The following is a 26,591-nucleotide window of genomic DNA, read 5'->3' as shown; positions in this document are numbered from 1 at the left end:
TTATGAAATAATGCTTCCCTACGATAAAACTGAACCTTGTCGTGGTGTAGGGCTTTGTGGGTATATGTCAAAATACTTTTGTGATTTCAAGAGGAACTCGGGGTGAAAATTTACCAAATGCGATTGTTGCGTTGTTCAGAAAGTGCTTTTATTCCGTTTAAGAATAAGGCCAGTATGGGGATCTCTGATAATTAATAGATGAATGTTTTTGGGATTCATCCCTATTTACAGCTGTCACAAATATGTCCGAAAAATGTCGGATTGGTTGGCTTAGGGCTAGTAAGGGGATGTAAGTGGGATACCAGATCCTGTTGGATGCCGAAGGACCACTCTATAATGATTACGGGTATAATAATAGAAGTGCTTAGATAGCAGATGGGAAAATTAGGTCAATTCGTGTCGTGTGTTCGAGTCTCGGCTGGGCGGTGCTGCTAAATAGTCAGTAGGATTTTTGCACTGACCCCGTGGCTGACCTGTGCTCTGATGGCCGGCCGCGGGGTCTGTCGATAGGGAGGGGTTGAGTCTTAGAGAGACGTTTAAGCCCACAGCTTTACTGCACTAGCTCTTTGGTCTCGAGGGTAGGAAGGCGGGTGCGTCTCTATAAAGCTTTATAAGCTCTAAAACTTCTGTCGACTACCGCGAACGTCCGAGTTGTACTGCGCTCAATTTACTGTGTATCTTGGGACAGTGCATAAATGCTGGGGGAATGAAAGATTCAATTTGCCCTGATAAGTTGATAACCGCCAATGCTCCGAAATTTGTCTTTCCTATTAGTTCATTTGTCGTTGTTTGTGTTAGAAAATAGAAAGCGGCCGCGCGGTTCATGACCGGTGTCAGACGGGGCTGACGAATCCTCCACTTCACTATACTACATTTTACAACTCAAGTATGACCGCATTTCAAGGTCAAGAATAAAAATATGAGATTAGTCTAACTCAAGTAGTACAAAAAGTCCAAAGCACATTTACAAATTCGATCTATCATTTTTCTTCTCATCATCATCATCATTATCATCATCATCGTCATCATTATATTTCAAATATGGCATTCCGGCCTTTCGCAGAGAGATCTTAGAGCCAGTTCATGGAGTCTACGCAGGGCCGGACTTGGGACTCTACCTGTTTTTAAGTGGGCGACATTGCCTGCCTCGTCAGGTATAACTGATGTTTGAGGTCTCCCTGACACTTTGTTAACATCACAAAAGGGCTCAGCGCAGAGTGTTATATGCTACTAGCTGACCCGGCAAACTTCGTATTGCCACAAATTAAAATGTGTTGTACATAAATCGTGAATCTGTCACAATCTCGAGTTTAGCAAGTTTCTGAGGAGCTCAACCTAAGATAACTCATTTTGGCAGTTACGTCACTATGAGAGCATGGGTATTTTAATTTACAAATTTTCAATTTTTCCTAACAATAAAGTAGAAAACAATCCCCCTGTTAAGCGGATAGCACTTAAATATGCGCCGTGATTGTATAACATTTCGCTGAATACCATTTCGCGAAAAACCTTACGCGGAATGTCCCATTTCACGGAAAACCTTTTCATGAAAAGTACCATTTCGATCCTCGGGGTGATCCTCTCCTCACTCGTTGTCGCTCGTTCGGATCCAACTGAAGGAAAGTAATAGAGGTAGACCTAGGAAAACAAATCAACCTAGACAGAGCTGATTTCTGCGGGGGGCTGCAGAAAGTTTTTGGTGGTCTTGTTATTGTCTGTTATGTTTTATGGAAAAGTCATGACAAAAAAATCCTGCCTACAAAATCCCCCACATGCCGAATTTGGTTCCATTTGCTTGATTAGTTCTCGAGTTATGAGGAAATTTGTATTTCATTCCCCTAAAGGGGGAGGGGTCATAATTCCCCTCCTAAAGAGAAGAAGGGTGCACCATTAAAAAAAAATTATCTCCAAATATACCCTTATGTCAAGTTTTAATCTATTTGCCTGATTAGCTCTCGAGTTATGCAGAATTTGTGTTTGATTTGTATGGGAGCCCTCCCTCTTGGTGGGGGGAGGGGTCTCTGACCATCATAAGAACCTTCCTCGGCCCCAAAAATCCTACAATGCAAATTTTCACGCCGATCGGTTCAGTAGTTTTCGATTCTATAAGGAACTTACCGACAGACAGACAGACAGAAATCCATTTTTATAGGTATAGAAGATTAAGCGACCAGTTAGATAACCCGAAAAAAAGAAAAAAAAACCTCTTTATGGAATAATACTTAGTTCCTTTCAGTAAATTTAAAATAGTCGGTTATACTAGTTAACTTTTGATTTTTCGAAATCAACGCCAACGTTTTGGTAATGTTCGCGTTTATTTTTCGTCCCTGCTGTTCCTTCTTTAGCATTTAAAATTTAATCTAAGTTTGCGCTTTTCCAGTATGTTATCAAAAATCCTGAGAAAAGCATGTGCCCGTATTGAACTGTTGCTACAACTGTCCGGTACAAGAGTTTAATTTAATCCCAGTTATGATGAGACTCTGTAAGAAACTGTGAAAAGGCGTTAAGAAATCGAAAAAGGAGAATTAAAGATAGAAGGAAACCACACGTGTGTGAATGAACGCTTTGGATAACCAAAAAATTTAAACTCTCAGAAAAGTTAAGGCAAAAATTGCATGTGTTGCATGGGAGCTAATATTCGCTTAACTTTTCTGAACAATTAACTTTTCAGAGAGTTAACTTTTCCAAGAGTCCACTGTATTTTTTTCTTATTAGATAATTCATTTATCTGTTAAGGCCCAAACAGAATGCAGCGTTAACGCATCCGTCAGCGTCAATTTGACAGTAAACCCATGGGAAAACTGTCAGAATAACGCTGACGGACGCGTTGACGCAGCATTCTGTTTGGCCCTTTAGTGTCAAAAATTTCACTGCAGTGATTTTTTTTTTCTACAGGAGTTTTCCACCACCGTGAGAAATATTTTTTCCAACTGGTATTTTTGTCAAGTGGCTAAGAATTTTTTGCCGTTTCATTAAACAAATTGTTCAAAAGTTATAAACTTTTGAAGCAAGTGATGTCCGAGAAAACTGTAAAATTTGATTGGAAGTTTCCTGAGAAAATAAAAAATCGCGAATTTGAATTAATTTTCAAATTCAAAGATTCAGAACATAAACTGGCGATTGACAGGCAATTATTTAATTAAAAGCTGACTTTCATGTCTAAAAGTGTACCATTCCATGATTGGTAAGCTACCAAGCATCAGTTAATGGTGTCGCATTTCCATTTTTTTTAAATTATCCGTTTCAGGCCGGTTAGCGTTTAGTAGTTACGGAAGGTTCCACACATTCAAAGCTTTGCCTTTGACATTTACCTATTTTTTAAAAATTGGTCAATTTTGCATCCGGACAATTTCGGACTTCCGGACCGGAATCGGACCGGAACCGGAACAGAGCTAAATCGGACCGGAACGAAATCGGACCTAAAAAATTCGTTCCGATTTTTTACCGGACCGGACCGGACCGGAACCCGGACTTCAATTTTCGTTCCGATGTCGAACACTAGACAACAGACAGTTTTCTGTGGTGATCGCTGCTCACGTAGCATGGAAGTGCCGTCTGGCGTTCCTCAAGGCTCAGTGCTTGGCCCATTACTTTTTTGCTGCCATATAAATGATCTGCCTACGGTGATGAAGTACTGTTCTATTCAAATGTATGCCGACGATGTGCAGCTCTATGTCGGTAAGCTTGGCCCTTGTTCGCGCGAATTAGTCAGAATGGTGAATGCTGATCTGGAACGAGTTGCGGATTGGTCACGACGAAATTAACTACTTGTGAATCCAGCCAAGAGTAAAGCTCTATTCATGGCAAGTCGACGTCGTAGAGTCGGAGGTACCGATTTGTCAGCACCTGGACTTGTACTGGATGGTCAAAGCATCGAATGGTCAGAAAGTGCCAGCAACCTAGGTTTTATCTTCCAAAATGATTTGCAGTGGGATGGTCTGATAGCGCAGCAATGCGGAAAGATTTATGCTAGTCTACGAACGTTGTATTGTTGCACACCCTCCGCACCGACTGCCACCAAACTGAATCTGTTCAAATCCCTGATCCTGCCGCATTTCCTGTTTGGCGATGTTCTGCACATTCGTCCCAGCGCAAGCTCCTTAAATCGTCTGCGCGTCGCATTAAACTGTTGCGTGAGACCGCTATGACCATGTGAGTCACCTTCAGCAGAACCTCATTGGGTGCCCTTTACAATGCTTTTATGCTTATCGGTCATGCGTTTTCCTGAGGAATCTGTTAAAAACACAGTCTCCTAGTAATCTACATAGGAGGCTTATCCAAACCCGTGGACGCCGTTTGCAGAGTTTGGTAGTTCCAGCCAATAACACGACAATCTACGCAAATTCATTGTTTGTTCGAGGCGTGGTAAATTGGAATTCGTTACCGCCCGCTGTTAAACGTTCATCGTCGGAAGCAAATTTCAAGAGAGGCTGCATCGACTTTTGGAACCGAGACTAATTTTATTTTGAATTCGGGGGAAAAATCCTGACAATGTAGTTGTAGTAATATGTAGTAATTAAGTTGTAAAATTGTGTAATAACTGTTGGTAATCGGATTTAGCAAATTTTTAAAAGATTTATGTCTTAAGCTACTGGACAATGAATAAATGAAATGAAATAAAATGAAATAAATGAAGCTATCTGAGCGGGTTTACAGCACTTGCGCATTAAATTTTATCGTGCATATTGACATGATAGGTAAATATATTCAGTCAGTCAATGTCAATTTCTAGCAAAATCAATTTCGTTGCTTTCTGTGACAGGAAAACCGAGTGATAATAACCTTCTTTCTGCAAAACACTTCGTTTTGATAAATTTTTCTTTCCGAGCGGAAACGGAATATTAGAATATGGCAATATGGCCTCGCATAAAAAAATGATTTCGGTGTTGAACTGTAATATTCTTTATAATAGCCGCAATAAATCTAATTGGTCATAGTGTTACCGTTTTAACAGCTCTATATAACTAACAGATTTATTGCGGTTTGTCAAGCAACCGTAATAAGATCAATTTCGATTGGTGCGCCATACTGTATTGATACGCCACACGTATGGCAAGTTTGTAAGAGACGTGGGGCAGCCAACAAGTTTTAACGTGGTAATATAAGCAACCACAATAAATTTGCTTTATTAACAGTTTTATTATGGTTTTCTAGCTAGCTACAAGTGTGTTTGGACTCGTATTCTCTTGGTATTGCGCAATACCACAATGAAACCAAAGGTAATGATTAATGCCGCAGTAAAACCTTTAAAAATTCAAGTAAAACCAAGTGGATTTAGAATTGTTACTTGTGTTGTCACGTTTTACCTTACGCACTCTTTTTTGTTTAGCTAGTTTTAATCACGTTTACATTCTTACTCTTTTTCATGTTTTCTCTTTCTGTCTTATTTTCTGTCACAATTTTTTTTTTCGTTTTTCTTAATACCAACTATTTAATAAAGGTTTCGTCCTTCCGATGTCCGGCAACTTAAAGGGGATAGCAAAAAAAGCAATGAAAAATTTTTAATCATGCAAAAAAAGATTAAAGTTTAAGCATATTTACTTAAAGTAATTGTGAAAACCAAATCTGTTCTTACCTATTAAATATACGGTATAATTTTGCATGCAATAACCTACCAAAAGAGAAAAAAAATCGAAACAAATATATTTTCGTCGATTTTTGGAAATTACACTGTTTGAACTTCCACTTCTGTTTCGTGCTAGAAGCGTTAACACTCCGGACACTCATTTGGCGAGTTTTTTAGGTTATAAAGCCCACAGACAAATGATTTTATACAAAAAAGTTTTACCCAGATTCAACAAATTTTTGCTGCCTTCTGATTTTTAAAACCAATTTCGTAGGAAGGGGAGTGGGGGGGGGGGGATAATTTTAAAAATTATTTGCCTAACCTAAATTTGAAAATTTTATTCAAAGAATGGCGAATTATTTTTAATCCGTCAAATAAACTAAAACTAAATATGAAAACTATGATTTGCAAGGCTTGAGTTTAGAATTGTACTTTGACTTGAACATGGATGTGGTTTCGAACTCAGACCTCAGGGTTGGACATAATCTTGGTTATACGATTAACAGCCGAGCGCTCAAGTAATATTCAGTCTCGACCGCCGAAACTTTCGATTCACAATGTGGTCACGAATGTGGATGTTTCCATCTGGTTTGTACAAAAGATGACGAAAGATGCCGAATGCTAAGTGTTTATCCGGAGGACATCAAACCGGAACGACAAACAAAATACGGTTGCCAAACCCGCAGACGAAACCGAGATACCGCAGTTGTGATGGGCAACGAGACTTAAATCAGGGCGTACACAAAACAGTTGCCACGATTGGTCGTTTCTGAATAAGTAAAAAAAAAGAAGATGCACAAATCCGCCAAAAATTTCTCAGTTTGGCTGGCCATCCGTGGGCGCGGTAAGAAGATCTACCGGGACGAGTGCCTTTAGAAGCGGTTGCTGTCCTTCCTGCGTTATCACGAATGCGAGATGCTGTTTTGGCTGGATTTGGCATCTTTCCCATACACGCATTCGATTTTATACTGGTATAGTGATAACAACAATATTATTCTACCGAAAGCCAAAACATCGCCGATTGAGCAGTTTTGGGCCTTCGTGATCGGTCTTTGTGAAACACTTCATGTCTAGGAGAACAAGACGGTTTCGTAGAAACTGTGGGTGAAAGTATTAAGTTTGACTTTGCTGAACTTGAACTTGAAATTGTGCTTAAATTAAGCTTGAAACTAAACAAGAAATTTAATTTAAAGGTGGACTTGAAACTGAAACTATTTTTATGCAATTTATTTAGCGCAAATTTGGGGGCTGATTCAGTTTGAAAGTCCGGACTTCTGCGTTCCAGAAATTATTTTGTTTCACAGTAAATTTTACAGAGAATGTGAGGCACATGTCCCACTGTACCCCAACCTGGGCACGCCAGTAGTCGCCAATATGTTTATCATTTCAATTCATGAAAGCGTGCGTCATCGTGTAAGAACAGCGGGAAAAATTTATGTGATTTATGTTAGTGAGTTTGCCGTTTACAATCATAGTTGAAATTTGGTGCGCATGAAATCTCAAGAAGTATTTCGCTGCTGTCATTTTATCAGCACTTCCACTTTTACTGATTCCCCTATGTCAATATCGCATTATGATGGTGAATACATCGCCTATCTAGACAGATTGTGCGCAAACATAGTTGCAACATTGAAGTGCTTCACCGGCCGCTAGGTTAGGTTCTGCCAAGAAACCAGAAAGTGCCAGAAAAGTTGTACAGGAAACCACCGCATCGCATCGGTATGATGATATGCTGATGCTGTTCGGACATGCAACCGCATCGGTCGAACCGGTCTCTTCTAGCGGTTGTTCCATGAAACTGCACATTACGATGATTTTCTGCTATTGCCGATGCTTGATAGTTAATTCTGAATCTCATCCTGAGTGGTATTTCTAGATGTCAAGCAGATAACGGTGAAATTATTGTGGCAGTGTAACATTACTAGAAAATGTTTCTAGCTTCATATATTCAAGATGGTAAAGGTTACTCATCAATCTGTACAGTCCTTGAACTTTTATTTCCGAATCAAATTATATCCATTAATGTAATCTACCGTCTTTTAACAACCACATTTTCATGTTCTAGGTAAACAAACAAAATAAGTACTGCGAATGTACCTAGTATCTCTTTTAAATTAAATAAATAATTGCATATTACGCTCAAGCACACCGGTTAATGAAGCATCATAACTATTGGTCAACAATTATTTAATGCATCTTAAAAGCTTGGCGTTTTCGAGATGACGGCATGAAGATGACGCTAAGTTGATCAGCTTGTCCCGCGGACCGTCAACATCAGAGAGACGATGAAAACGCGGAGAAACCCTTTGCCGAATGATTGCGGTATGATTATTATGCATCGTCTTGGCTTGGCTGCGCACCGCACGGTTGCCTGCCGGTAGAATCCGCCTCTTCCCGTCCCGGTTCCGTTCCTCGTGATGCTGTGCGGCAACGAAGCCGACCGACGATTTCGCTTTTCGTCGGACTGCAACAGCTTCGGCGAGGGAGCGAGCTATTGTCGCAGCTTGCAGGATGAATAAAAATTGCAATCAGTTACGCTCTTACGGATTCATTGGATGCAGCGAAGATTTCTCTGTCCTTTCCGTCCTCCTCGTCGTCGTCGTCATCTTCATCTTCGTCGTTGTCGTTGCCTTTGTTTACTGAGTTATTGCTGCCTGCGGAACTTGTCGTAATATATCATATGCCTTTCTATTCAGCGGTGCACAAAGTGCAGAGCGGCAAGAATGGCGAAGGGCGAAGCGAATTCTTGTTCGTCTTCGTTTACTAGCTGGAAGGAAAGAATTTAAAGGGTTTGTCATCGGGGAATATTAATGTGCCACGCGATGAGAATTTGCCGGGCGGAAGGTGAAAAAATGGCATGACCAAAAATGACCGTTACTTCGGGAAACGAATGGTTCGGGCTGGATCCACAGTTGCAGTAATAATCTAGTGTAGTTGAAAAATGATGTTTTCAAAACTGCACAACGTTTCGGTCTCTGAGTGTGTCTTCCCTAGCAACATAATTAATTTTTTTACGATTTCGTCTATGTCGAGGTTAACAAGTAATTGTATGATATTACAATAAATTTACACAAAAAATATGTATGGGATAACTGTCGTTTAATCAACATTTTATATCTAGCAAATAAAAATGACGACTGTCAGTTAATTTTCAATTAAACTATGAGTCTACTAATCTAACCATTACTCTGCAATCCATTAAGTTTACCATTATCGCACGGGGGAAACTGCTGGTCAGTAACAGGACGATGGTTGGTACTGCAAGGTTTCCTTTGATATATTAAGCAACTCGTCAGAACCCATCGCGGCTCGGCGCTGAATCAACACCACCACCGCGCGCCGCTGCCGTTCCGGTTTCAAGGAAACCCACCTTCTCACAAATGATACAGTATGTAGGGGTACACACGATGAAGCAGCAGAAAAAAGGAACAACAGAAGCGCACACTGCCAAGAAGGTCCATAATCCAACTTGAATCCTCTCGCTTTACTTACCATCGTGGTGTTTTTAATTCTCAAGAGTATGCAGCAGCAGCAGCGGGCGGGTGTTCTAGTATGGTGTGTACATGAGGAACATGACGAACACGTGAGCGTGTGTTGCGGTGTCTGGCTTGTATCACGTTTAGAGTCAGTCGGTTAGCTGTTGCATTCACCAACATAAGCGATTCTTTATACTCAAACCAGGCGAATCAAGTTCAGGGAAACCCATCACAGCACCCCCCCCCCCCACTCCCCTTGATAGTCACCGAAATCATCCACTTCTATGTACGAGACCGGGAAATTAAATATGCTATTGAGCGGTGAGCGATTCTTCAAAATGAATTACCTACCTACCGGTCCGGTACAAAAGATGACTCCTAATAAAATGATGAAACCTAAAACGGCAACGGGCAGCACGGAGGAATGCTTCAACCCCGTGTGTTGTTGTCTCGTTGCTTATTCTTTTCGCTGAGCGATGCAGTTATAGTCTTGTGAATTTTTTTGTCAAACCTTGTCTTGCCGGTTTACCGCTGCCGTTGACGGCGTCCACAATGATGTAAACTTGAAAGCTTTAAATAGTCACCGACCGCCATCCATGCGGCCGCGGACTTGCGGTGGATGACTGCTGCACGATGACGATGATGGTACCTACCTACTGCCTACCTACAAATCGCTTTCTGGATAATCGTTAATTTTATGGGAGTTTATTTCCATACATCAGCCAGTGGTGGACACACCATCGCCCGGCTTTGCTTTTGTCCCCGGCTATCGGATTCGTCAGCGGTTTGGGGTTGCATTTTTAGCTGAGGTTTTTGCTTCCAGAGAACTGCTGCTGCCGCTGAAAATGCTGTTGTTGGTGTCGAGCTAAATTCAAAACGCTTTGCATGAGGAATAGCTATATACAGCTAATCAGATGCTAGCAACGTAACGACTGTGTTTCTTTGTTATGATTCGGAGACAAGTTTTACGATTTTGTCTTCTTATCCGACGGCGGTCTTAACGACTGCGACTTCGAACATTAGGCGGAATTCGTTTAGTACTGTTGTCAACAGGTTCATAAATGAGTTATCTCACCTAGTTTTATGCTGGAAAAATATGAGAAAAATTGTGTATTTTAAATTATTTACGCAAATTAAAAATTTTCTGAAATTTCTCAAAAAGCCTTTTATACCATGTACGAACAATTTGGGATTTTTCTTCCTAAAATTTTACATTTTATACGATGTGATTCAATATTGTCGAAAAAATGCTTCTGAAGGAGAGAGAACACCAAAAGAAAAAAAATATAAGTTTCACGTGAAAATTTAAATGAAGATGCTGGTCTATGACCATAGACCAAAAAAATTATCCCTGCTACTAGAAACAGACGTGTGCCATGAGCAAGCACCACACCATTGGAATCCACATCAAAATATCTTTTTTCGACGTAGGGCTACCTCTTTGTTTACTATACCGGGTAGCACTTTGTGGAAACGAAAATAGAAGTGTAATATTTGAATGAAAGATTTCAAATGCTTATTACTACTATACTACTGAACGAAACACGTTATATGTCGTTGGATAAATAAAATGTCCAGCAAGTTTATAGTACCATATTTATATGAATTTTTCAAACGCTTGATAGTGAAAATATATGTAAAGTTTCAAGGCCAAATTTCCCCATATATTTTCATCATAATCACCTTGTTTCACAGACAGAGACGACAATTAAACACATCATCGGTTTAGTGAGGTTTCCTTTTACAAAAAAGTAACAAAATCCTCCGTTCCAACAGGGCGAACATTCTTTACGGCGTTTAAACCTATACCAATTTGATATCTGGGCTTGGGAAGTACGCCAGAGTACAAAACAGGTGTGGTTTCTCCTACCAATTTTATTGTTTGAACATTTGATCTAGTCCAATTTGATGTCCTGAAAGTGAAGCGTCCTAGAAAAGTGAGTGGTCATCCTTTCCTTTTGTCAGATTCCATTCACATACTACAAGAATTTATTCGGAATTGTTGTCTTGCACGGAAACAGAGCTGAAGACGCAGCAATTCTCAATAGTTTTTTAGCGTGTTAGTGGCTTGCAATTCTTTACGTAGTTCCAATTGTATTTCTGTCCAGTCTGCCAATAGCTGTAAAGTGTATTGTCGAAAGGAATTGGTATGATGCAGAGGACGTTAGTTAATTGATATTTCAACTGGCTGTCCTCATCCCAAGCAACAATCTGAGTTTTATTGTACTCTTATGGTGGTCTTCAAGACCAATCTTGGTCTTAAATACCATCATAAGAGTGTTATAAAATCCAAATTGTTACTTGGGCATGTTAGTTGTAAGACAATTATACTTCAAGTTGTAAGCTAGCTGCTTAAGTAAGCTAACTTCGTCAACTGCATACCAGTTTCAAACCAGTTACTTAAAGTTGACTAGTGCTACAAGTCATGCCAAAATTGTCAAAATGCGAAATCATCGCCAATCATTCAATTCAAGAAAATTCATTTTTATCTGCAGTTATTAGTTGGTGGCCTTTAAAAAGGCCGATTGATGGATGATATTCAGGTTTGGCCTGAAACATTACGTGGAGCTTGTATTCCATAATAATTATGTGCCTTCTGAGACGGCCTTCCCGAGCAGGAGCGAAGAGCAAAATAATATCAAAATGTGTTATTGGAAATCGTATAACTCATATCAAAATTTGGTCTTGCTTTGACTGACATAGTTGGTAAAATAACAAAAAATAATATCAAAATTTTACTCCTTTAAGGTCAAAAGAATAACTACTTGTATTATTTGAATAACAAAGCAATAACATGACTCTATTCAGAGTTTAGAATAACATATTTTAGTATTATTAAGGTAACAAATGCAGTAGTATATGAGATATTAAAAAATCATTTTATAAAATATTTATAATCTAAAATCTCTTTAATCAATAAAAAAAATTGTATGAAATATATCGAATATCATTTTAAGGCCAAAATAAGACATGATAACAAAATCAGTTATTAAACTCATCTTACAACCACTGTTTTATATATCTACTCAATAACACAATGTGTTATCAATGTATCTCCATATCTATTCAATAACAAAATATACCATTATTACAAAGTTTGATATTGTTTTTATATTATTTTACTCTTCACTCCTGCTCGGGCTTACTTGAAATTGGAATCTAATTAGTCATGTTATTGCTTTGTTATTCAAATAACACAAGTAGTTATTCTTTTGGCCTTAAATGAACAAAATTTTGATATTATTTTTTGTTATTTTACCTACTATGTCAACCAAAACAATAACAAATTTTGATACGAGTTATTCGATTTACATAACACATTTTGATATCATTTTGCTCTTTACTCCTGCACGGGAACAGCTGTCCCGAGCAGGAGCGAATAGCAAAATAATATCAAAATGTGTTATTGGAAATCGAAAAACTGATATCAAAATTTGGTCTTGTTTTGGCTGACATAGTTGGTAAAATAACAAAAAAAATAATATCAAAATTTTACTCCCTTAAGGCTAAAAGAATAACTACTTGTATTATTTGAATAACAAAGCAATAACATGACTGTATTCAGAGTTAAGGGGACATGAACGACTAAATTTAAAAAAAAAATCATTGTTTTTTTATCTCAGATTTTGATTCTGTAGTCTTTTCCGCTTATTTTGATACCAAATTTGTAACGATCCGACCACGGGAAGTGGCCATAAAATGATCATACACATAAGCATTCCAGTGCGGCGTGGAACAACTTCGGCGGAATAAAACGCCGCTCCTGGAAAACCATGGTTTTCAAACTTTATGTACCTTTTTCTCAGAAACTACACTACGTAATGGAACAAATTTTTTTTTGTTTTGTTGGTAGTAGCTTGGCAAAGACTTATATAACTTTTTAAGTTTGTAAACGAAACACAGCCTGAGAAAAACAATAAAGAAGAAGAAAAGATGGCTGAAAAAATAAAATTTTGTCTTCTTCTTCTTTTTTCTTCGGCTGTGTTTCGTTTACAACCCTTAAAAGTTATTGAAGTCTTTGCCAAGCTACTACCAACAAAACAAAAAAAAGTTTGTTCCAATACGTTGTGTAGTTTCTGAGAAAAAGGTACATAAAGTTTGAAAACCATGGTTTTCCAGGAGCGGCATTTTATTCCACCGAAGTTCTCGAGCAGGAGCGATGTATGTAATGTATGTAAAAGCAATATCAAACTGTGTTATAATGCTATTTTAGTTATAACATATTTTAGTATTATTAAGTTATTGCATAACAAATGCAGTAGTATATGAGATATTAAAAAATCCTTTTATAAAATATTTATAATCTAAAATTTCTTTAATCATTAAAAAAATTGTATGAAATATATCGAATGTCATTTTAAGGCCAAAATAAGGTATGATAACAAAATCAGTTATTATACTCATCTTACAACCACTGTTTTAAATATCTGCTCAATAACAATATGTGTTATCAATGTATCTCCATATCTATTCAATAACAAAATATAGCATTATAGCACAGTTTGATATTGTTTTTGTATTATTTTGCTCTTCGCTCCTGCTCGGGGTGCATGAGCTCCAAATTTTGGATCCAATTATTTTGCTTAGTAATTTTCCAGATATAAAATAATTTCAAGGAATTGAACTCTCTGCGTAATATAGAGATCAACAAATTTCAAATGATCCAATGTCGCTAAGGTCATTCAAACGTCACTGAAGTTCGATACAATCAGCTGTCGAACGTGCAACAAAGTCTAATGGTATAATATTACAGGCATCGCTGAAATATAATAAAAATAGCAATCGTCCCAAATTACTCCCATGTGGTACACCAGAGAAGTTCGTCAGGGATCATGATTCATGGCCTTCCATTTTTACAGATAAGATGCGGCCAATAAGGAATAATTCCAGTCATTCGATTATGTTGGGAGAGATACTAAGGCTCTCGATTTCTGCAAATAGAATGAAGGGGTCTCCGCGATCAAATGCTGCTGTTATACTTGAATAAACAGTATCTATTTGAGCAAAGCGCGAAATAAATTGTGTTTTATTTGTGGTAGTTGGTCCGCCCAGAACAAATCCTGGTTGATACGTTGAGATGTGTGCTTTGACCTCTCGGAATAGAACTCCATCAATTAATATTAATTTTAACAGACCGACGGTCAATAAAAACGAGAGAACGTTCTTCGGTTACTGTTGTTCCTGGATATGTGACAGAAAGTTCGGAAATTTTTGGATATGTGATAGAAAATTTGGAAACATAGCAAGCGCTACGTGAATACCTCTAATGTGTGTTATATATTTGCGTATTTGGTGCACCGCTATAACTCCGGAACGCCTGGACGGGTATTCATCAAACTTGGTATATGTGTTCTCATGAACGAATGGTCACTAAATCAGTTTTAGTTTTTTCAAATTTCTTCTATCGGACGTTAGTTTTAAATATTTTCCAAAAAATCTAATGGTAAATTTGTTTCGGTAAATTTTTGCACTGCGTTTTTTAGCATTTTTTTAAGAAAATATAAATAAAAAGTATGCTCCCACGTTATTTTAGCCCTATTTCATGTCCCCATTTATACCATCGAATTGCGCACTGACACAGTGACATAACGTCGGGTATGTAATTTAAGAACCTAAATAGAAACTTGTTTCGTAATAAAAAAACAGATCCAGTAAAGTTAGGATAATGCACATTTATCGTGCTTCGAAGTTAATTCATTATCATTAAAACTCACTGCCACGGCGCGCGTTAGGCGCGCGGACCAATTACGCGAGAAGTCTACAATTTGTCCGTCAATATATGGAACCACAGAAAGCCCTTTTTATGCCCAAGTACCTACTTAATATTAATAACAAAATAAATGAAATTACTTTTATCAACTTCCCCACAATCGCTAACCGAATCGTTTTCCCTTCCGTATTCCAATTGCAGGTGGCTGGCGTATCAGCGACCACGGAGCGATTAACAGCTCCCCCGGCGCCTCCCCAGGGCCACTCGCCCCTCCAACTCATCGATGAGCCCCACATGTCCATTGCTGCGGCTGAAAATGCAGGGTAAGTACGCGAACACACACCCCATTCCAGTGCCTGGCCGGAATCCTTTGCAGGATGCAATTCACCACCAGTAGCACGACCTATCTAGAACTCGACTTGCATGCAGTTGCAATCAATGTTATCGTTCGGACTGAAAACAGTAGATTACATCATCGCTTTGGAACCCTGTTCCTCCCTGTGGCGGTGGGTGCGGTGGGGGTGATTCGATTAGCTTTGAACCTTCGGAAGCACCTTGACCGTTCCCCGTCCGTTTGTTTGCACGCGCCAAAATTCGCTCCGAGGATACTTCCGATCGTTTGGCTCCATTAGCCGAAGTGATGTGCGGATAATTGAAATATTATGGCACTTAATTTTAATCAGTGCGCTTAACGACTGGGCCGTGATTATCGGATTTATGTTGCGCGGCTTCGAAGGCCCTCCATTTGCGTCGTGTTTTCAAACGCTCACTCGCTCGCTCGCTGTGGGACCGCACCGGTCGGTGTGTGGAGGCGGCACAATCGTCATAGTCATCGCTTCAATTGAGCTGTTGCCTGTCTCGTCTCGTTCCGATGCTGACCAGCTCATACCGGTGGCAGAGGCTGCTTGCTGGCAAAATTGCATTGTGAGCGAAAAATCGGTCCCGAAGGCAGCTGCAAAGCTGCAAGTAAGCTCTGTTGTGCATCGCCAAGTGGGCAAGACAGCGAGCGCGCGTTCCGAGCCGGCTCGATTTACGATGCAAATCAAATTGAAGCATGCATTTGTTATTAGCGATGCGGTTTGTTTTGGTTGGTGAAGGTACGGGGTACGGCTGCTCGCGTACGTAAGGATGCAAATATCTGGTTATGTTGGCGACAATCTAAGTACTTATAATAGTGTCTTACAAACGAAAGGAACTGCATTCAATTTTGTTCCTCAGTTCGTGTGAAAAAAAACACAACTCTGATTCGAATTTAATGATTTGCTCGGATAAATTACTTATTCAAGTGCTAATGCTATTCGTTAGTCTTTTCCATAGCGGTATGCCTGACAGAGCAATAGCTTCCGCTGTTTACACGATCCGCCATGTAATTGAGGGCCTTCCCGGTCCGGCGAATCGTGTCTGGACAGCTTCCAGACTGCCTTTTATTGTTACCGCACTACTCGGTCATTGCAGCGAGCGCAGCAGCCAGCCGTTCGAGATGCATTCTCATATGGCTGGCTGGCTGGCTAGCTAGCTAGCTGGCCCATCAGTACACGTCAATTACATGCCGCAACGACGAGCTCTATATCGAAACGATGTTGTCGATGACGGTTTCGATGATGACAGTGTTTGATGCACGCAGAAATTGCTATGATTGTGCATCATCACCAACACTTGGACGCCGAAGTTTGTGATACTGCTGGTCATCGAATGTGCACCTAGACGCCGCCGCCGTGTTGTGTATGAGTGACCGGCAACAAGCAGTGCCTAGGCTGGTCAGATTGCTACCTAGCCGTCGTCATCGAATGTGTTTCTGATGCTGGCATGAAATGCTGTGGAAAACTCGCTACACCGTGGGTCTTTAGTAGAAGAAAACTGCTTTGTTTTTCGCAGTGTCTATTGTAACTCATTAAATATACATCCTAGCGAAAAACATTCTTTTGAGAAAACGTGTATTTTAACATACTCAATAACTTTGTAAAACATTTGAAAGCAATATAAAGATTGTGTACAAAGTTATAGAGCAGAATTTGTTTTTGAGTGAATGATAATTCAACAGTAAGAGATAGACAGTTACTTTATTCAGCAAAATTGCTTATTTTAGCGCGTTCTTCGTTTCTGACGAATAATATTTTTGGGTACGCCTGAGAATACAAAAAAAATTATTACTCTTACAGTCACGGTTACCCTAATAGTGTAAAACGATGCGCTATATTTTATTAAAAAACCCAAATTAATCCACCTAGAGGCGTGACCTAGCCTTTCTACTGCCACAATAATGAATATTTATCTTCTCAGGAACATCAACAATTAACTTGACTATATTTTTACATATCCGTTCCGTATTCCTCGAAATCCTTATTTGCCAGTAAAATTCACAACGTATTGCGTAAAATATTTATATTTCCTTTCCTTGGGTGCGTAAATACTTGTAAGCGTCATTTATGTTACTTGATGAACACCTTATTTAGTTTTATAATCGGTCGGCCTTAACTTTCGGGCTTCAGAGCCACATACGAAACTTGTTTTGAATTGACAATATGAAGTATTTGTTCATAGCAGATTTTTTGATATTTTGATATTAATACCATGCATTCAAAAGTTAGCATCTTTGAAAAACAAGAGTTCAGAAAAATTATTATTATATTTCACTTATGAAGAAAAAGGATATCTACAACAAAATGATTGATCTCAAAATTTTACTATTAGTTTGCTTGGCTTGAATTTTGCAATATATCTGAATTAGACAAAAATTACTGAATAGAGCATTAGATATGAAAACGAGAAATGGAACTATTTCTTAGCTAGCGCTCCTTCAGATAATTATTTTTGCATGAAAATCAAAACTTAAGCGTCTTTTGAATGTACTTTCATGAAAAGATAGTCATTAGCTTGATCGCTTCGTTTTTACAATGTTAGAGGGTTAGGAAAACAAGACGAGGTCGAAAAATAGGTCCAAAGCTGCACCATAAACATGCTTGAGAATGGGAAATACGATCGATATGATTCCCAGTGCTTGTTTTTTTTTGATTTATTTATTAAAACATGATACATGACATAAGACATCTGTCCTTTAAAATGTCACAAACGAAAACAAATATTACAAAATTACTATCGTGCAACGTTTACTTCCTATTTTTCATATAACATTTCTAAGCTCTAGTATCTACTGATTGAAAAGAGCATCTAAAGTTGCGTAAAATTTGTTTGAAATTTGTATAAATTTATTTGGAAAAATCAACTAACTTGTATTTTTGATTCAATACACCACTATACCTACATGCTTAAATAAACTGCTTTTCTTCGCTTTTTGCTTTTCTTGTACAATTGTGAGTAACAGCAAGTGAAGAAAATGACAATTGAAATCTGAAATCAAAGAAAAGAAAAAACTTTTCGATTGAATTTATTTGCAACAGATACGTAGTTCGCCTACGACGTGCAGACTTCATCAGTGTCTTATTTCAAAGCGTATACGTATCTGTCGCGAATAAATATTAAATAGTGGAATTTAGTCGGTAAAAGTTTTTTCTTTTCTTTAATTTCAGAGTTCGTATTCCACTAAGAGGCTTCAAAAACTTCAGACAATTGACATGTTTCTCACTTTTCTTGAATTTCATTGCAAATTTTAAAATTGCAAATTGTCATCGCATACATACATATATACATACATACATACATACACACATACATCACACACATCTCATACATTGAATACAATCAACATTTGATTGATATGTTTTGATTTCACACGTTTTAACGGTTTAATATACGGTGCTTAAGTGTTAAAGTTTGAATAACTTTTGAATGAAGCGTCCGATTTTAAATAACTCGGTTTCGTTTGATAGATCTCAGCAGTAATTTTCAAATAATCATAAAATGTGTGATGTTTTTCATTAAATTAATGCTTATATGTTACATAAATATGTTTTAAATACTATTTTTTCACATTTCTTTATGTAACTTTCAAACTACAAGTCCAATCGTCATGAAATTTGGAAGTTAAGGGTTTGCAAGGCTCTTCTTTCATATGCAATCAATTTTGTTCAAATCGGTTAAGAGACCTATGAGATAATGAAGTCCCATATTTTTCGTATTTTTATACATAACTTTTGAACTAAAAGTCCGATCAGTATGAAATTCAATAGCGACCAATGGGACACCTAGACCTTTCATTTGACACTAAGAACATCAAAATCGGTCCAGCCATCTCCGAGAAAAGTGAGTGAGATTAAAAGCGTCACATACACACACACACATACACATACACATACACACACACACACACACACACACACACACACACACACACACACACACACACACACACATACATACACACACACAGAAAATGCTCAGTTTTCGAAACTGAGTCGAATGGTATATAACATTCGGCCCGCAGGACCTTCTTTCCATTTCCGGTTTTCCAAGTGATTTCTATACCTTTATACTATATATTTATATAGTAGAAAGGCAAAACTTATCCGAAGATACTGCCCATGAAAAATTTTTCAAACAAATTTGCTTTTCAATTTCGAGGAACTTTGAGCAAACCAAACAATTGTTAGAGGAAAGTACTATACAGGGTGCGTGACGAATTTTTGTAGTAAACTTCAAATAGCAATTTCTCATGCTTGCGAAACAATATTCAGATATATCTGGCAGTACTGAATAGCTTATACTGTTGGGTGTCAGATGTAAACAAACAGTGTGGAGTAACTAAAGTTTTCGGAGTGTCTTAGTAGAATACGAAACCTAAAAAGTGTGGAGTAAGCTGAAAGATGTCGAAACAAGAAAATAATCGGTCAGCCGTCGTCGTTTTATTGCGCGCCGGAGCAAGCGTAAAGATGACAAAGAACAAAGTACTATATAAAGAAGGCTCGGGAAAGTGATATAATGAGGTTTATGGCTCGAGAAATCGGGTGTTCGGACTTCTCAATCCGGCGAGTAGTGGGCAAAAGCCTTAGATATAAGTCGTATGCGCTACGCAGAGGTCAATTTATGAGTGCTGCGACCAAATTACGGCGATTGAAGAAAGCTAAAAAAATTCTGAGTCGGTTGAGCATCCTCATCGTAATGATTCTGTCATCTTTTTCTCCGATAAAAAAAAAACTTTAATCAGGATCAAATGTTGAATCGAAAAAATGACAGGTGGCTTGCACCAGATCGTAGTCAGGTTCCAATCGTCATGTCAACAAAGTTGCCGACCCATGTGATGGTTCTAGGTGTAGTCTCCAGCCTCCGTATTTCTTTGAACAAAGACTAAAGGTAACAGCCTATGTAGAACCTGAAGGTTCTGAAGGATGTTGTTGTCCCGTGGATGAAGGAGGTTGCTGGTGGCCGTCATTTCATCTTCTAACAAGACGGAGCACCTGCTCACAATGCCAACAAAACACAAAAATGGCTTGCTGAAAATGTTCCGGGGTTTTGGGAGAAGGAAATTTGCCCCCTAGCAGTTCTGTTATCAATCTTTTGGATTATTTTGTGTGGTGTGTCGTCGAATGGGATACCAATAGGACGTCTCACACCATGCTTAGGTCGCTTAGGTCGTTCAAAGCTAAGATCATCGAGGTGATGACGCCTATGGATCGAAATATGGTAAAACGTGCATGCAGTAGTTTCCGGAAGCGTCTATCAACAGTCATTGAAAAGGAAGGCGATTTTTCCAAATGAAATAATTTACAATTCCCATATGTTATGAAAGAAAATAAGCCACAAAACATTCCTTGCATATATGACTAACTGGTGTTAATTTTCTAAAACATGTCATTTACAACAAAAATTCGTCACGTACGTGTATTTTGTTTTCAAAACAAAATAAAAGTTTCATCAACAGTATTCTGAATACTTCTAGTATTGGAATACTTCTAATTACGCCGATCGAGTGAATGTGGATAAGTACCGAGGAAATTTAGCGCTATACGTTGTGTCAAAATTATTCAAGTTAGTCGTCATTAAACCAATATTTTCAGATTGCCAACAAGCCATGAACAACATGGATGTATCTTAAAACGGTTATGTACTACGAATCTACTTTGTTTCTCAACCTATGTAACTGGCAGCTTTACTCGACGATCTCAAACTGACGAGGTCTGTATCAGACCTGTCCGCTGCCTTTGACCGGTACGGTTTGGCTCGGTTTTAGTTGCAATCTGTTAAGCTGGATGGAATCTTATATGACGGGACGAACCCTGAGCGTAAAAACCGGTAACAAGATCTCTTATGCTTTCCCCGCTACTTGCGGGGTTGCGCAAGGCAGTCGGCTGGGCCCTTTAGTGTTTATCTTCTATTTCTACGATATAATCCGACCACTAAAATGTCCGAAACTCGTTTTTGCGGATGATCTGAAGCTATTCAACACAATCCATAACACTTTCGATGAATTATTTCTTCAACAACAACCTAATATTTGCGATAATTGGTGCGAGTCGAATCGCATGCTGCTTAACCCAACTAAGTACTTCGTTATCAGGTCATAACAGCAGGTAGTTAATACAAAACATGCTAAATGTTTATTTCGCCATACATTATGCGTTCCGCTCATTATACCTACCATCCATGAACAAAAACAGTTGCGTGTATTTCAGTTATTTATTATTGAAGTTAAGATCTTTTCTTACACAAATGTAGCATTTTCTTCATACTTTTTTAAAAAAATAAAATTATTCGTCATGATTTTGAAGGAATTCTCGAACCTTTCCTGTAATATGGCTCATTGGGCGGCGTACACTTTCTTCGTCCATCGTTTTGGTTATCTTTTTCCATCAGGTCTTCATCTGATTGATGTCTTTGACAACTTTTCCCTTTGCCTTGAGTCTCTCCTCTTCATGATTGCCCAGCCTTTCGGAACAAACTGGACCCCTTTCTCCGCATACCATTCTTGAACGACTTTTCTGTAATGACAGCTTCCTAAATCTGGCCAAAACATCACGGGATGGTGGTGGGATCGAATGAATGGCAAAATTCGTTTTTGGAGACACTCCTGTTGGTACAGTTCCGACGTCATTGTCTTATTTGTAATGAAAACTTTCGTTTTTCTGCCACAGCTGCAAATGCCCTGCCAAATCATAAATTTTCGTGCAAATTTGTCGGCAAAAACATATTGAAATTAGCTTGGAAACACCCCCCGAGCCATCGCCAAGTAAAATTCTTGACCTGGCATTTGCCCGAAGTCAGTCTTGACATAGGTTTCATCGTCCATCAGAAGACACCCGTCGAACTTGGTTAGCACCCGGTCGTATAGCTTTCGAGCACGGATTTTGGCCACACTATTCTGATTTATGGTCCGGTTTGGCTGTGTGCTAGCTCGATACAACTTGATTCCTTCCCGGAATCGAATTCTCCTCATTGTACTATGGACAGCGCCGAATTTTCTGACCAAGTTACGGTCCGACAGATTGGGATTCCTGGATTCCTCTTGATGGTCTTCAAAATTTTACCACGCAGTTTCCGGTCGACAGTTCCATTCCGATGATTAACTTGAGGCTTCCGAATCGTCGTCAATGTTTCCTTATACCGTTTGATAACACGCCATACGGTATTTTTAGGCAATTTCAACTGTTTAGCTAGCCTAGATGCAGACCACAATGGACACATTCCACGCACTTATACACCAAGAAATCGGTATTTAAAACTGCATATTTCAACTCATATTATACTGGATATGAACCAGTGATTATTGAACTACAAAGAAAACGTAGTTCTCAAAACAATCAACGTACAGAACGTTTAATAATGAGCACATTGAAGTGTACACATATTCAACGTATTTTTTTCAAGCGGGAGCAAAATGTCAATGAAAGTTGGGTCCTCTTCGTAATGGGACACGCTGGAATGTGTCAAGGGATTTTCCAAATAACTGTGCACAATTTTTTCCCTTTTTTTGGCTTCCATGTTGTTTGTTTACAAAATACAGACGTTGGGCGGAATGTCAAAAATATATAGGTGAAACTAACCAAAATTTCCGACACGTGGGCGCCAAGAACTTCCAAAACCATCACCCAAGAGCGCCACAATATGAGCAAAAGTTTGTTCCAATTCTAAATGAAGCAAACTTTACGGTGCATTATGCCTAACAGTCATTATGCCTATCATGCATTATGCCTAGTGTAATTATCATAACGTCCAGTATGCCTTCAGCACATTATGCCTGTGGTCTGCATGCCTAACGGGGTACACCCAATAAAATCGGTTAAAATCTATATGTCTATATATATAAGAGCCTTGTCTGTAGCCAAAACGAGGGGCGCAATATATTTTCGTGGTAACAATCGCCCACATCAAGCAAAGACTCAAACCAATCATACCAGATTACATTCAAGACGAGCAAAAGTATCGTGGTTGCACCTCATTGAGTTACATAGCGTTAGTGTTACGTAGCGCTCTCAATTAGACGCGAGGCGACGCACGCGGGCTACAGTTAGTCAAATATAAAATTTATACTTTGAGGTTTGATATTTTTCGAAAAAAAAAGCATACTTTCCTTTAACGCCCTTTGCAAAAAAAAATCTGTTCGGTGTCTTTACTGCTTCTTTTACTCCGATAAATCGAATTTTCCGAATGATCAAAATAGCAAAGCTAAACGTTGGGTATAAACGTCTTAAGACTTGACCATTTTTATCGACAGAATCCGGTTATTAGAGTACATTACAGTAACGGGGCTAGTGCAACAATCCTACTGATTATTGAAGCACCGCCTAGCCGAGTTTCGAACATACGATAACTGACTTGTTAGACCAGCATCGTACCTTGAAGCTAACTGGACTGTTAATCAATTAATCAGGACAGTTTTTCTGTTAATAAAAATTTCCTAAAAGACAAAATCTACCAAACGCTTAAAATTATTTAATCACCTTCCCAACGTTGGGAAATTCTTTTCCTATGATTTTCCTAAGTGTGAATATAATCGTGGGGATAATAAGAGCGGTCCCCCGAATAAGGCGATAAGTGACGTTGTGCGTCCACCGCGATATCAATTAAGTCATCCGCATGTCAGATTTCGCGATAATGACACCGCTTTTCACCGCACCTGCTCTTCGAAAAACACCTTCCAATGCAATGCGAAACAGCAAATGCGATAGACGTCACCTTGCTTCAAACCATCTAATGTCCCAAAGGAGTCCGATGTCTCACCAGCTATTCTGACGCTTGATTTTCAAACATCAAGGGTTGCACGTATCATTCTAATCAGTTTTGTTGTAAAGCTGTGTTCAAGCATAATCCGCCATAGCTCATTTCGATTAATTGAATCGTACTTCGCCTTGAAGTCTATAAACAAATGGTGAGTCTGCAAGTTGAATTTCCGGGATTTATTGAGGATTTGTCGCAAGGTCAACATTTGGTCCGCCGTGGAGCGTCCCTCTCGAAAACCGCACTGGTATTCGCCAACAAAAGTTTCCTACAACGGCCTCAATCTATGAAATAGGAAGCGGGAAAGAATTTTGAATGAGTCATTCCACGCGAAGTGTCCGAGCCGCGTGTAATCGACCTTCACGAATTTGAACCAAATTTCGCCAGATTGTTCGTTTTCGGTCAGAAAGCAAAAATCGAAAATTTGGTGCCGATCGGACATTCCCTCGATTAATGGGAGCACCTCCATTTTTAAGAAAAATACCCGATTTTGTTAAAAACCTTTTATTTGTTTTTGCTTATATCTCCGGAAGTATTGGGTTTAGAAAGACACTATTTAAAGGAAATTACCCAAGGAATTTGAAAAAATTATTATTTTGAAGCACCAGTGCTGCCAAATATTTTTAAACTCAATTTGAAATCTAAATTTTCATTTTTCTCTCAATGAAGACAATTTGATCTCAAAAATTCAAACTTCATCGTGTTGAAATTTTTGAGATAAAATTGTCTTCATTGAGAGAAAAATGTAAATTTAGTTTTCAAATTGAGTTTAGAGATGTTTGGCAGCACTGGTGCTCAAAAATAATATCTTTTTCGAATTCCTTGGATGATTTCCTTTGAAAATGTGAAAATAGTGTCTTTCTAAACTTAATATTTCCGGAGATATAAGCAAAAGAAAAAAAGAGGTTTTGACAAAATCGGGTATTTTGCCTAAAAATGGAGGCACTCCCATTAATCGAGGGAATGTTCGATCCGTACCAAATATTCGATTTTTATTTTCTGACCGAAAACGAACAGCCTGGCAAAATTTGGTTCAAATCCGTGAAGGTCGATTACATGTTTTAACTTATCTCGGTCACTTGGCATGGAATGACCCGTATGCAGAATTCAGGAGAATAATGCTCTGGTAATTGCTGCATTCCAGTCGGTGGCCCGTTTTTGAAAAATAGGGCATATGAGACCTTCCAACCAGTTCGTAGCTAGTTCCTCCTCATTCCATACTTTTAGTATACTTGATGTAATATGTTATAAATTGACTCACAATTGCGTGACATAATTGAGTTTTCAGCCAGGCCCGTACTTTTCTTTTGATTTATCTAGTTTAAACGGGGCATATGTAGTAGCTAAAACATGTTTAGAATGAAAAATCAAGTACTTTATAATCATAATATGATTGTTTTGATAAAAGGTTTGTTTTAAAACTGATAATAATTTATTTTGAGGTTATGAATGAAGTTTTGAGTTAAAATAATAAACTATATCGCACCGTTGACGCCCACAAATCTGAGCAGAAAGCATGGAATATGATCTGTACAAATGACGCTAACGAGTACATTAAATCAAAATAATTTGTTTTTCATCCTTGTTTGGAATCTATCCCATAAGTATGAGACCGTTCAACATCGAAGATTGCTGTTGTAAAGTAGCAGAAGTCCACCCTTGACAATGGCAGTAAAGAGTACACTAATTGGAAGATTAATCACCGTCGAAATGTTGTATCCAGGATTTTTTCTCGCCATTTCATACCTACTCCAATTTCCAATAATCCGTAATCGCAGTTAATGGCCGGCAGCTTTCCTTGTTAGTGATTTTGTTTCATTAGCTCTTCAAATCGGAGCTAATTAAAATTTATGTGCCTTCATCTCTATTTCCATCTCCCATCGCGTTGATCACTCCCGTCACTGGACTAGTAGTATCCATGGGGATGCAAATGTGGGCTGTATAATTTCGGGCTTGTGTCATGCGCCATCAATCCTTATCATTGGCACTCTCACACTAGTATTAGTAGCGAAAAAAACCCTTATCTAAGTTGGCAATTGTTTCTCTGACACCCACCCAAAAAAAAACTGTGCAATATTTTACACTATTGTTCTCTCTTTCATGATATGACGAAAACTGAAAATAATTGACATTTCTCTTTTCGATACAACCTACTCAAAGCAATGTTTCGTTCATGTCGACTTCAAAATAACCGATCAACAAAGAGCCAGCACGGCCACAAACAGAGAGGTGACGCGCGATCGGCCAAACAGCGTTGGCAACGGTGAAAGGACAATTTCCTACGAAGGCATCAATAAATCGGTTCGCTAAGAAAAGGTCAGTTGTACGATTTCTTTCCAATTTCGAAAAACGTAATTGAGTTGAATCGGTTACCGTGCACAGTCATCCTAAGGCGTGGACCGGATGCTGGGCGAGACTATACCTGTGCGGTGGCAGGCGACGGTTGAGGGGTTGATAAGCAGAAAATACTGTGGGTTTTCAATTGGAGTCCTGCTGTTGCGATCTGATGTCGGCGAGAAAAGTGTTTGCAATAAAATTGGACATTGCCATCATTCTGTTTCTAAGCTAAAATTTCACTAGAGTAATGTAAGTCGTATCGGCTTTCTAAATCAAGAAGCATGATACATGCTATTATTCCTCGCTGAACATGTTTCACGGCTCGTTTTAAGTCAGCACCAAAATCGGCTATCCTCCGTGCGCATAAACAGAGGAAGTACATTGCTCGACGCCG

At 38.7% G+C, this 26,591-nt stretch overlaps 1 protein-coding gene across 11 annotated transcripts in view; it reads left to right on the top strand.

Moving 5' to 3' along the window:
* Positions 1-26,591, top strand: part of LOC128741304 (nuclear receptor coactivator 3) — a 365,971-nt gene that overhangs the window by 131,808 nt on the left and 207,572 nt on the right. For all 11 annotated transcript variants that reach the window (XM_053837025.1, XM_053837024.1, XM_053837023.1 and 8 more), the window contains one exon: positions 14,954-15,075. In XM_053837025.1, the coding sequence (XP_053693000.1) occupies positions 15,047-15,075 (29 nt within the window). In that variant the 5' untranslated portion in view covers positions 14,954-15,046. The remainder of the gene's footprint in view (positions 1-14,953; positions 15,076-26,591) is intronic.

This window comes from Sabethes cyaneus, chromosome 3 (genome assembly GCF_943734655.1).
Source record: "Sabethes cyaneus chromosome 3, idSabCyanKW18_F2, whole genome shotgun sequence".
Classification (NCBI taxonomy): Eukaryota; Metazoa; Arthropoda; class Insecta; order Diptera; family Culicidae; genus Sabethes; species Sabethes cyaneus.
Note: the sequence above shows the minus strand (reverse complement) of the source record. Positions and strands in the feature narration are given on the sequence as shown.